The 13066-nt window shown below is 47.3% G+C and overlaps 1 protein-coding gene across 1 annotated transcript in view; it reads right to left on the reverse strand.

The window, feature by feature from the left end:
* Positions 1 to 13066, reverse strand: part of ADAMTS9 (ADAM metallopeptidase with thrombospondin type 1 motif 9) — a gene marked incomplete at both ends in the record, with an annotated part of 208495 nt that overhangs the window by 169243 nt on the left and 26186 nt on the right. The window contains 4 exons of the mRNA XM_080715587.1: positions 699 to 845; positions 6617 to 6722; positions 6841 to 6881; positions 9107 to 9222. Coding sequence (XP_080571713.1) covers positions 699 to 845; positions 6617 to 6722; positions 6841 to 6881; positions 9107 to 9222 — 410 coding nt within the window. The remainder of the gene's footprint in view (positions 1 to 698; positions 846 to 6616; positions 6723 to 6840; positions 6882 to 9106; positions 9223 to 13066) is intronic.

The raw sequence follows: 13066 nt of genomic DNA on the forward strand, positions 1-13066 counted from the left end.
GTACTTTGGCTTTTTTTTTTTGGTAAACACCTTTCCTGGGAATTGCACACCCCAGGAGGAGCTGTAATTAATCAAGGTCCCTCTCCCCTGTGGTTGCAGAAATATACACTCAGGGACTCGGGGCGATCACTGAACCTTGCGTGCTTCCGGGAGGGAAGGCACAGGGCAGCGTATAATGTAACTGGATCTTTGAGCAGCCTAGCAGGAGGCTATAAAATAAGAAAAAAAAAAAAGGATCAGAAAAGAAAGAAAAAGGGGGAGAGAAAGAGACAGGATGCCCTCAATTCAACACCACGGGGGCTGCTGTGATTCCTGTCCACCCACGTGATCCTCTTTGGCTCAAGCCATCATCCGGCCCCTTCCTAGGCCCCAAATCACTAAGTTAGAAGTACAGAAATATTTGCATGACATCATAAGCACAGCCCCTCATCCAAGAGCTGGGCCAATCTCAAGGCTTTACCCCCAAAGCAGTTACATTCATACACTCCCTGTAAGATCCCGGCCTTTTCTTTAGCTCTGTCGGTAATCGGCTAAATACTGGCGAGGCTCCGAGCCGCGCAGATGTCAGAGGTTCTGTTTCCTCCCCCAAGGAATGTCAACAAAAATAACAACTCAGGAGGAATGCTGGCCTGTATTTTCTTTCTCACAACTAGTTTGCTCCATGTAGGCCAGACGGGAAGAGAAAGTTGGCGTCTTACTCTAAGAACTCCGTGATATATTTGCGACTACACTTTGACCACATCCAGGGCTTGGTGTTGAAGTTTAACGTGGGCGCCATGACGTGCTGGGGGCTCTTGACGCCTTCTTCTTTGCATTTATTATTGTCGTCGTGAGGCATGTTAAACCTGGAGGCGTATGGACAAGAAGGACACTGCGTCAATAAACACCCAGGCGCCATGTTAGAATTGTGTCAGCGCATCTAAGCCAAGAGACTTTAACTGGCCGCTACGCTATATATTTATGACTATATATATATATATATATATATATATATATATATTTTTTTTTTTTTTTTTTTTTTGGTGGTACTGGGTTTCCTGGAAGCCCTTCTACCTCCGGGCTACACTCCCAGACCTTTTTTTTTTTTTATGTGGAAACAGGGTCTCTTAAGCCAGCGAGGTTGGCTCTGAACCAGCACGATCCTCCTGTCTCAGCCTCCCAAGCACGGGGATTACAAGCATGCGCCACCATGCCTGGCTTATTACTATATTTTTAACTGGCCACATGGTGGATGGAAACCCTGATCCAGGTGAACAGAGTAAGACTCAAAATAATCCAAGATAGAGAGTAAGATAAAAGGTGTTTTTTGGGGGGGACATTGTGTGTGTGTGTGTGTGTGTGTGTGTGTGTGTGTGTGTGTGTATGTGTGTGTGTGTGGTACTAAGGATGGAACCCAGGGGCATTCTACCTCCAAGCCACACCATCAGTCCTATATTTTATTCTTTCTTTCTTTCTTTCTTTCTTTCTTTCTTTCTTTCTTTTTTTGGTGGTACTGGGAATGGAACCCTTCTACCTCCGGGCTACACTCCCAGACCTATTTTATATTTTATTTGGAAACAGGGTCTCTTAAGCCAGCGCAGCTGGCTTCGAACCTGCGTGATCCTCCTGTCTCCGCCTCCCAAGTGCGGGGATGACAAGCGTGCGCCACCACGCCCGGCTTATTCTTTATTTTTGAAACAGGGTCTCACCGAGTTACAAAGGGCCTCACTGAGTAGCTGAGTCTGTCCGCAAACTGTTGTCTTCCTGTCTCAGCCTCCTGAATGCTGGGATTTTTACAAGCGTGTGCCACCACGCCCGGCTGGTATTGGGTTCTGAACTCAGGGACTCTACTTCTGAGGTATAGCCTACCCCTTTCTACTTTTCATGTTGAAAAATAAAAACCTTTGTTCAAGCATAAATAGCCTGTTTCAGGGTCTCACTCAATTCCTGAGGCTGGCCTCGAACCTGCCATCCTCCCGTTTCGTCTTCCAAAGTGCTGGGATTACAGGCATGTACCACCACACCCGGTTTATAAAGGGCCCTTGATGAACAAATAAGTTGAAAAGGGGCACACACAAGGCCGTTTATTTACGCGGCCTTTTCTGAATGTGTTGCAGCTGGTGCTAAAAATGCAGTCGTTGGAATTCCTAATAATTCAGCAAGGGCAATTTAGAGGGAAAGAAGGAGGCGGGTTGGGCCACCGTTGTGAATAGAGTCAGTGTCAGAAAGCGCAGCCAGGAGTTTTCTAATAAAAGGCTCCTGGTGAGTCTTGGCATCTCCCCTTCGGGGGCTGGGTTGACAAATGATACCCCTACGCAGGTGCGTCATCGTGAAGGTATGCGGAGCGTGCGCTCCGTCAAAGGCGTGCAAGAGAGCGGCGAGCCCGGAGCCAAAGGCTCCCATTCAATTGGCTGACGGCAGAGCGGGCCGCGAGCTCTGTGCAGACACCAACACCAGTGATGGCTACGGGCTTCCTGAAAGACAGGAGCAAGAGGGTCCTCAAGCATCCCGCTCTGCCCCTGAGCATCCTCACTGGCCATCCTCTGCTCAGCTAGGGGACCAGGCAGCCGATGATGAGGGAGCCGTGTCTTCAACCCCAACGGCCACTTCCAGGGCCCGTGTGGCAACTGTGGGCCTGGGCCAGTTATCCACCCGGTGACAACGTCAGAAGAGCCACCTCCTCTCTGTCCAGAGGACTGCGGTCATCACAAGCCTGAAGTAAGGGTCTAGCTCACACTCAGGGAACAGCTCCTTCTACTCGATCGTGCTGAGTACAGAAAGAAGTGAATCACAAGTGGGCGGGCCTGCCTTATATCAAAAGAAAAGCTGAGATGAGAAAAACCTAGCGTCTTCTCCTAATTTCTCTTGCGTGCGTGCGCACGTGTGTGTGTGTGTGTGTGTGTGTGTGTGTGTGTGTAAGTGTGCGTGTGTGTGGTGGCAGTGGTGGGGTACTGGGGAAGGAACCCAGAGGCATCTACCTCTGAGCTATACCCTTAGCCCAATTTTTATTTATTTGGAAACAGGGCCTCCTAGGTTGATGAAAGTCTTACTACTTGCAGAGGCTGTTCTAGAACCTGCAGTTCTCCTGTCTCAGCCTCCAAAGTACAAGGATTACGGGCGTGTGCCACCGTGCCCAGCTTTGTGTTTATTTTGTTTGTTTGTTTTAAACGAGACCATCTAGGTATACTGGCACATACTTGTAATCTCAATAATTGGGAAGCTGAGACAGGAGGGTGGCAGTTTTGAGGCCAACTTTAGCCGCTTGACAAAACCCTGTTTGACCAAATAAAATAATGCTGGGGTTGGCGCGGAGATAGAATGGCCCTGGGTCCAATCCCCAGTACAATAGAGATGGAAAAGCTCGATCTGCCTTGGTGGGGCTTAGCAATAGCGTTCAATGCCTGTCTATTCTTTTTTTTTTTTTTTTAATCTAAAGAATAGCCATCCCAGCTTCCAGGTCCCATTTGCATTGGCCAGGTCGAGGCCTACGCTAACAAATCCCAAAAGAGTAAATAGCTCAAATCTCAGCTCGCTTCTCTGCGCTGGTATTTATTCTCCATCTCACCGTGACTTGAGAAAATCAGGTTTATCTCATCATAACAAGTTAAGGAAATGTATTTTCATTCCAACATCAGGCACCTTGCAAAGGCCAAATAACAACAACAAAAAAAAGTGAACTGAATGTGTCTTAAACAATAATAACGGAGACTTCAGAGCATCTGCAGTGTACCAGGAAGCGAGCTCAGTGTTTTGATGGCTTTTTCTTTTCTTTTCTTTCTTTCTTTCTTTCTTTCTTTCTTTCTTTCTTTCTTTCTTTCTTTCTTTCTTTCTCTTTCCTTCTTTCTTTCTTTCTTTCTTTCTTTCTTTCTTTCTTTCTTTCTTTCTTTCTTTCTTTCTTTCTTTCTTTTTTTTTTTTTTTGGTGGTACTAGGGTTCCTGGAAGCCCATCTACATCCGGGCTACACTCCCAGACCTATTTTATACTTTTTATTTGGAAACAGGGTCTCTTAAGCCAGCGTGGCTGGCTCCAAACCAGCGTGATGCTCCTGTCTCCGCCTCCCAAGCGCGGGGGATTACAAGCGTGCGCCACCACGCCCGGCTGGCTTTTTCATTTAATCACAGAGTCGCCCCGGAGCACAGGGTAGATGGCCCGTTGCTGCTGCGGGCCCCACACCCACCAACTTCACCAGCCGCAGGTGGGAAATATTCACAAAACAAATATGACCTCCATACCGAGCATTGGGCCATTATCCTCTGGACAGCCATCCACTGACCATCTCTATTGCGTTAGATTTCATCGCATCCTGTAGGGATGACGATGTGTCCAGGAGGATGCACGCAGGTGATACACAAAGTGTCTGCCTCGTTATAGCCCAGGCTGGAGCACCCATGGGTCTGGGTATCCCCGGGCATCCTGGAGCTGCGCCCAGCTGATGCCCATGGGTGGCTGGACTGTTTCTGCAGATGTGGCCCTGAGCAGGGAGGGGTTTAACCATTTGATCAGGGTCACGGTGCAACTCGGGCGGGGGACCTGGAATTGGACCTGTGTTCAAGGAGTCCTTGTATTTCATGAAGGTGACTTAGGGGTCATAAGGACAGAGGAGACGCTGCCTACGCCCGTCCTGACACTACTGCTCAACGGGGAGCCAGGCCTGCTCTGCGTTTTAAGTACTGGTCATCTCAGGACTTCCTTTGGAGAGAGGAAAAGGGGCGTGCTCTCAAAATGTGGGTGAAAACAATTAATTGAGAAACATACACGTTACCTGTTGAACCAAGCTGTAGATCACCAAGTGCGTGTGTCTACATGTGTATGCGTATATGTCTATGTGTGCATTTCTGTACATGTTTATGTATGTATATGTATGTGTATATGCATATGTGTATGTATACACACATATGCATGAGTGTATGTGCGTACATGTGTGCACATGTGTGAATATGTATTTGCATATGTGTGTATATGTGTGTGTGCGTGCTGTATACACACATGTCTCTCTGTGCCTAGCACAGTACCCTGCATATAAAGTGTTCTAAAAAAATAGTAGGATGAGCCGGGCATGGTGGTGCACGCTTGTAATCCCAGCATTTGGGAAGCTGAGATTGAAGGACTGCGGTTCACGGATGACCTCAGCTATTTAGCGGGGCCCTTTGCAACTCAGGGAGACCCTGTTTCAAAATTTAAAAAAACTAAAAAAAATAGGTCTGGGGGTGAGCTCGGAGGTACAGTGTCCCTGGGTTCCATCCCCAGTACCACAAAACAAACAAACAAACAACCAGTTGGATGATAAAGCTTGCTTACCTGATAATGTTGGGTCTAAATAGAGTCAACAGCTGATACACAAACACATATACAACTATATTATACTGAGGCCGTTTCTTGAGATAATTACTTAACAAATATAGAATGTCGTTGTGTCAGAAAGAAAAGCGTGCAGATCGGAAGTGAGGAGAGCCTCTGTGATCGGCTGTGATGTTCTCGGATCTGGCTCTGTCTGTCTCAACAGAACAGAAGGGGAAGCCACCCCAGAACGGAAGCCACTTAGCACGCCTGGGGAATGGTTCCCTCTCTGTATCTCTGTCCATCCTCCTCCCTGTAAGACAGAGCTTACTGTCCTCACCGGCTCACTGTCTGAGTTACAGCCCTGTACAACTAAAGTCAGAAATGTCCTGAACCTATGAAAAGTCTCAAGGCCAAGTCAACACTGGGGACCCTCCTAGACCAAGAGGTGGACATAGGAAAGTTCTGTGTTCTAAGACATCCTCTCCTTCAGTGGAAAAAGTTTCCCCTATGTAAAGTTTCCAGGAACAAAGAAGAATATTATTAGATATTTCATATTTAACATCACCCTTTCTTTTTTTTTTTTTAACCATCAATAACTTAAAGAGGAAGCCTACAGAATGGGAAAAGATCTTTACCAGCCACCACTCTGATAGGGGACTAATATCCTGAATATACAAAGAGCTCAAAAGACTCTACACTAGCAAAACAAACAACCCAATCAAGAAATGGGCAAATGAACTAAATAGACACTTCACAAAAGAAGAGATACAAAGGGCCAATAGATACATGAAAAGATGTTCTTCATCACTGGCCATCAGGGAGATGCAAATCAAAACTACACTGAGATTCCATCTAACCCCAGTCAGAGTGGCAAGCATAAAGAAATCAAATAACATCACCCTTTCTACCAAAGACGCGGGAGCTATGTCTGAGGGTAGGTACGGTCCTCTGAAGTTAGCCGGGCGTGGTGGCGCACGCTTGTCATCCCAGCATTCGGGAGGCTGAGACGGGAGGATCGCGGTTCGCGGACAGCCTCGGCTACTTAGTGAGGCCCTCTGCAACTCAGTGAGACCCGGTTCCAAAATAAAGAATAAAAAATAGGGCAGGGGGTGGAGCTCGGAGGTTAAATGCCCCTGGGTTCCACCCCCAGACTCACACACACAAAAAAAGGGCCCCCCTCATCCTCTGCAGTCAAAGGCCTTTCTCCTAATTCATCTCAAGGCTCTTCACCCCTGAAACGTTGCCGCGACCCGGGCAGGAGCTCAGCTCTCCAGTTAGCTGAGTGGTCGCTGATGCAATGCAATGGCGCCCCGGCTCGGGCTCCCGTGAGTTCAGCGAGATCACGGGGGAGACTTACACGTGGCCCAGCTCGTGGGCGATGGTGAACGCCGTGCTGAGCCCGCTGTCTTCGCTGATGGAGCAGCTCCGGTAGGGGTCACAAATGGTCCCCAGCTCTGCCAGACCTATTAGAAGGTCAAAAGAGAGAAAACAACAAGGTTTACTTTAAAAGGCAGACATGGCTTGGCACAGAAGCGCGCGGCGGCCGTCTCAGCCCCGGGAGACGATGCCCAGAGGACTCACCTAATGTATCGCACTTGTCGTGAGCTCTGCAGATGTCCTGCCTGAAAGGAAAAAGGCCTCCATGTCACCAAAGGGGAGAGGTCAAGCTGAGTGACAGCTGGAGCGCGTCCGGGCATGCCCCACAGCACGCATCTCAGGCAAGGGGTTAGAAAATCACAAACGCGTGCTGCTGTGGTTTCTGCAATCCTCCCAAAATCGTGGGAAGTATCAATTCTTTTTTTTTTTTTTTTTTTTTGCAGCACTGGGGATTGAACCTAAGGGCATTCTATTTCCAAGCTACATTCCCAACCCTATTTTTGGGGGGCAGTCTACCTCCAAGGTACACTCCCAACTCTATTTCTTTTGCATTCTTTATTTTGGAACAGGTTCTCGCTAAGTTGCTGAGAACCTAGCTATGTTCCTAAGGGGCTGGTCTCGAACCTGCGATCCTCCTGTCTCAGCCTCCCAAGTACTGGGATTACAAGTGTGTGCAACCACACCCAGCTCGAAGCGCTGATTTAAGGTTCAAGAAGTCCCATGAAGACGTTTGTTGCCGCTGCCCCCGGAAACCACCAGGCAGTTAGAAACCTCTCCAACCAAGATGTCCCCCATACCTTGAGAAAGTGACTGAAATTTTTTACAGACTCTGAGAACATTCCTAGAAGGAGCTATTTGCTTCTCACTTAAAGGACTAGAGAGGGCCTGGGTTCAACCCCCAGCACTGTAAAACACAAAACAACCCCAAACAACAACAAAAAAACCCCAGAGGTAGCCCATGATGGGAGGTAAACTCGGCCAACATTCTTCTGTGTTGCCTGGTATAATGTCTTAAATAGAAACCACAGTCTAAAAACTGGGAGATTTCACATTAAAAAAAAAAACACCCTGGCCGGGCGTGGTGGCGCACGCTTGTCATCCCCGCGCTTGGGAGGCAGAGACAGGAGGATCGGGCAGGTTCGAAGCCAGCCGTGCGCTGGCTTAGGAGACCCTGTTTCCAAAATGAAAATGTAAAAATAGGTCTGGGAGTGTAGCCCTGAGGTAGAAGGGCTTCCAGGAACCCCAGTGCCACCAAAAAAAAAAAAAAAAAAAAAAAACACCCTGTATTTTAGCCAGGCCTGGTAGTGTATGCCTGTAATCCCAGTACTTGGGAAGCCAGGAGAGAAGGATCACAGGTTCAAGGTCAGTCTCGGTCTTAATGAGACTCCCAGCAACCTAGGGAGACCTTGCTTCCAAATAAAATAGGGAGAGGATTGTAGCTCAGAAGTAGAAACCCCCGGGTTCGATCTCCAGGAAAACACACACACACACACACACACACACACACACACACACACACACCTTCTCTCTCTCTTTCTCCATATTTTTTACTTCTTATGAAATTACTTCCAGGCCTATTTAACACATTTCTCCTCCTCCTCCTCCTCCTCTTCTTTTTTTGCGGTACTGGGGACGAAACCCAGGGGCATCCTACCTCTAAGCTACACCCCCACCCAGCTCTATTTTTCTATTTTTTACTTATTTTATTTTTTGTGGCACTTGGGATTGGACCCAGGGGCATTCTACCTCCGAGTTACACCTCAGCCCTATTTTCTACTTTTTAGTTGGAAACAGGGTCTTACTGAGTTGCAAAGGGCCTCACTAGGTAGCTGAGGCTGTCAGAGAACCACGATCCCCCTGTCTCAGCCTCCCAAGCACCGTGATCCCAAGCGTGCGCCGCCATGTGCAGCTCACACATTTCTTCTTTCCCCGGCACTTAGGTATCAGTAGTTCTTTTGTGTGTGTGTGTGTGTGTGTGTGTGTGGTACTGGGGTTCCTGGAAGCCCTTCTACCTCCGGGCTACACTCCCAGACCTATTTTTACATTTTTATTTGGAAACAGGGTCTCCTAAGCCAGCACATGCGGCTGGCTTCGAACCTGCGCGATCCTCCTGTCTCTGCCTCCCAAGCGCGGGGATGACAAGCGTGCGCCACCGCGCCACCGCGCCCGGCATATCAGTAGTTCTTAAGCAGGAAAATAATTCCTCACCCTCTCTCTCCCCAGGAGGGCATCCGGCAGTGCTAGAGCCATTGAGAGGAGAGAGAGCTACTGGTTTGTAGGGATCAGAGACCAGGGATACTGATAAACATACTGCAATACTCAGGGCAGCCCTGCCACACAGAATCATCCAGTTCAAAGGACAATGGCGTCTGAGAAGCCCGAGCAGGGCTGGCCATCGAGATGAGGGGCCCAGCCGCCCTTCCAACAGACCCGGGAACAGAAGATTTGAGGAAATCACGGCTCCATCTACCTCGTTATGAGCACAGCGGTGTCGTGTTGGATCCCGCTGGGGTTGTTCATGGAATGCTGCCACTGGCAAAAATTTTTTAATGTTGTCTGGGCATTAAAAGATATGGAAGGTCCTTCCTAAATACAGAAAAGAATTCTGATTGGTCTACGGTACCGACACCAATTCGACATGCCATTTCGGATACAGATAGCAGAAAGGAGAGAAAAAGAAAAAAGAAAAACCAAAACTTTATTACCTGTTCATTATGAATCACAACTAAGTTCACAATAATAATATTAATTAAATTTCCAATACTTGGGTCTTTATAGATAGAGGTTACCTGCAACCGAGATAAATTTTTCAAAGTTAATTGCAAAATCTGAGCAGGCAAAAAGCAATTCACTCTTAGGTTGGGCTCCATCTCTTTCTAGGTTTCATGACACGCTTGCATTTTGTGGTTCTGAATTCTCACTCACTCGACACACATTTATTTAAAGTCTCTTTTGCCAATTCATAGAGGCCAGTTGGGTTTGACAGTGAATTCACCCAAGTTGTTCAATCCCCAGGTATCCTTTGGACGTGCGCGGCCACCTAATAGTTCTTGGTACCCAAACATTTGAATACTAACCCCGCATCACACTCTTTTCTCCCATTTGAAGTCCTGGGTTTACAGACTCTCCCGCTGACCCCTGGAGAAGCTGGGTGTCTGCTCTGGTTTTATTTTGCTATAGTTAATGATGGGTGTTAAGGTTAATTTTGGATAAGTTGCTTGTTGAAACCTGCATATGCCTTTGTAGTGAGTCTCGACACCAAAGCTCTGGGTTAGGTATTATCACAATCCCCATGCAATAAATAAATAAATAAATAAATAAAACAATAAAAATAAATAAAAATCAAGAAACTAAGGCTCAGAGAAATCAAATAACTCTTGCAAGGCTGTCCAGCGCAGAGTCACAGGGCTAGAACTCTCAGCTGAGGCCATCTGACCCTCAACGCCCATGCTTTGTAAGTCAGAGTTCTTGTGACAGATCTGAAATGATGGCGTGGGGCATGAAGTCGGGTTGTGCAAAGCTGGACCGGGTTTTGTTCCCCCTCCGCATGGGAGGGAGAGGATCGGCCACTAGGAACTTGAGCAAGGCAGGAGAGAGAGAGGAAATCGAAGGAGACAGAGTTGGGGTAACATAGAAAACTGGTTCCCAGGAGTGGGGGAAAGATGAGGGTCCCCCCAGGCCATGGCAGGGAAGAGACCTCTCCAATTCAACATTCCCAAGCGTTGTACGTCTTTCAGTTTGTCTGGAGACTTTATTAAATAAATTTTGATTCAGGTAAATTAGAGCCAGTCTTGAAAAAGAAATGTCATGCTCAGGCTTAAAATGAGTGCCAGAGGTCTCTAGGGAACAGTCTCTACTATTTCCACAGAGGCCACAGGTCATTCTTTTCTGTCTACAAAAGTCAGACGATTATCTCTTGATATCCATAGGGCGTTGGTTCCAGGAATTCTTTTTTTTTTTTTTTTTTTTTGGTGGTACTGGGGTTCCTGGAAGCCCTTCTACCTCCGGGCTACACTCCCACGGGCTACACTCCCAGACCTATTTTTTAACTTTATGTGGAAACAGGTTCTCTTAAGCCAGCGTGGCTGGCTTCGAACCTGCGCGATCCTCCTGTCTCCGCCTCCCAAGCGCGGGGATGACAAGCGTGCGCCACCGCGCCCGGCAGTTCCAGGAATTCTAACAACATCAAAATCCGAGGATGCTCAAGTCTCTGATAGAAAATGGTGCAATGTTAGTGAGGCATGGCGGTTCCTACCCATAGTTCCAGCTACCTGGAAGACTGAGGCAGGAGGGTCAAGTTCAAGGGTGGGCTAGGAAATTTATTGACACTCTGTCTTCGCCTCCATTAAGATGTATGACTAAGCCGGGCGTGGTGATGCACGCTTGTCATCCCAGCATTCCGGAGGCTGAGACCGGAGGATCGCGGTTCGCGGACAGCCTCGGCTACTAAGTGAGGCTCTCTGCAACTCACTGAGACCCTATTTCAAAATAAAAAGTAAAAAAATAGGGCTGGGGGTGTAGCTCAAAGGTTGAATGCCCCTGGGTTCCATCCCCAGACCCGCAAAAGAAAAAAAAGATGTATGACTACAATACACCAATATTTTTTTAAAATAGTAACAATAATAACAAGAAAGAGCTGGAAATATACCACAGCAGTACCAGTCCTTTAGACTCAACTCCTGATCCTGAAAATACAAAAACAAATCCTACATTTTCCTGATATTTTATTTTTATTTGTTTTTGCTCCTGGGATTGAACTCAGGGACATCCTACCTCTGAGTTACACCCTGGCTCTATTTTTTAATTTAATTTAATTTAATTTAATTTTTTTGGTGGTACTGGGGTTCCTGGAAGCCCTTCTATCTCCAGGCTACCCTCCCAGACCTATTTTATACTTTTTTATTTTTAGAAACAGGGTCTCTTACGCCAGCGCGCGCGGCTGGCTTCGAACCTGCGTGATCCTCCTGTCTCCGCCTCCCAAGCGCGGGGATTACAAGCGTGCGCCACCACGCCCGGCTTTTTTTTTTTTTTTTTTTTTTAATGTGAAATGGAGTTTCTTTAAGTTGTTGATGCTCTTGCTAAATCACCGAGGCTGGCCTGGAATCTGCCATCCTTCTAGCTTGGCCTCCCAGGGACTGGCATTGGCATTACAGGCGTGGGCCGCCACACCGGACACCTTCCTGTACACTTTAAAATCACCTCTAAAGGACTTGTAATTCCTAATCCATCATCAAGGCTATGTAAGTAGTTGTCGTGCTGTATTTTCAGAGCATGGAAGAAGAGGAGTGTCTGAATGTGTTCAGTACAGATGCAATCTGCTTCCCAAATATGTCCAACCCACGGATGCGGGGTCCACACACACCAAGGCTAGCCGCATAGACACGCACATTTGCTTAAGAAATGTCTAGAGCTGGTGGGTGCGGGGACATGTGTCTGTGATCCCAGGACCTGGGAGGCCGAGACGGGAAGATCGCAGCTTCAAGGCCAACACATGGTAAGTTATGGAGACCCTATTTCAAGATAAAAAAAATAGAACAGGGCTGGAGGTGCGGCTCAGGGTCAGAGCGCCCCTGGCTTCAATCCTCAGTACCACAAAAAAGAAAAAAAAAATGTCTGGAGCTGTACTGTCCGAGACAGTGGCCGCTGGCCCGCGGTGGCCCAGACTGAGACAGACCGTGAGCACAAAACTTTATAGCGTTCGAAAGACGGTACAAAAAAGTAAGTAAAATCTCACTAATAATGTTTGAAATGGTAATATTTGAATATAAAACCAAATATATTACTAAAACTCACTTTACCTTTTTATTTCAGTTTTTTTAAAGGTACTTACAAAAAATTGAATAAAATTTGTGGCTGGCTTTATATTTATTTATTTATTTATTGGTACTGGGAGTAGAACTTTCTACTTCTGGGCTATACTCCTAGCCCTATTTCATATTTTATTTGGAAACAGGGTCTCACTAAGCTGCTGAGAGCCTCACTCAGTAGCTGAGGCTGGCTTCGAACCCGGGCGATCCTCCTGTCTCAGCCCCCCAAGGGCTGGGATTACAGGCGTGCCTCATCACGTCCGGCCTGCCTTTATATTTCTACTGAGCACGGCTGGTGTGAATCGGCAAAACCCTTTAACAGGGCTTGTTTCTGGGGAGGCAGCAGAGAGAAGGCAGCTTATTTTATTTATTTATTTTTTTATCAACAGTGTTTGGTTTGATCTTTTTTAAAATTATGCAAATTTCCTGTGTTTTGATTCAATATCAGTGGGAGAAGAAAAAGAGAAAGGGCCCTAGGCCTGGCCCCAGGACTACTTAACTGGAATATCAAATAAGAGGCTAGAGCTGAGCGATTGCGTTGAGCAAAGGATTGTGGGTGACCGTGGCTCACAGCATCACCTCAAGGGCCACAGCTGGCTGCATCTGCCAAAGGTCACACGCAG

Source organism: Muscardinus avellanarius (genome assembly GCF_963383645.1).
Source record: "Muscardinus avellanarius genome assembly, chromosome: 18".
Classification (NCBI taxonomy): domain Eukaryota; kingdom Metazoa; phylum Chordata; class Mammalia; order Rodentia; family Gliridae; genus Muscardinus; species Muscardinus avellanarius.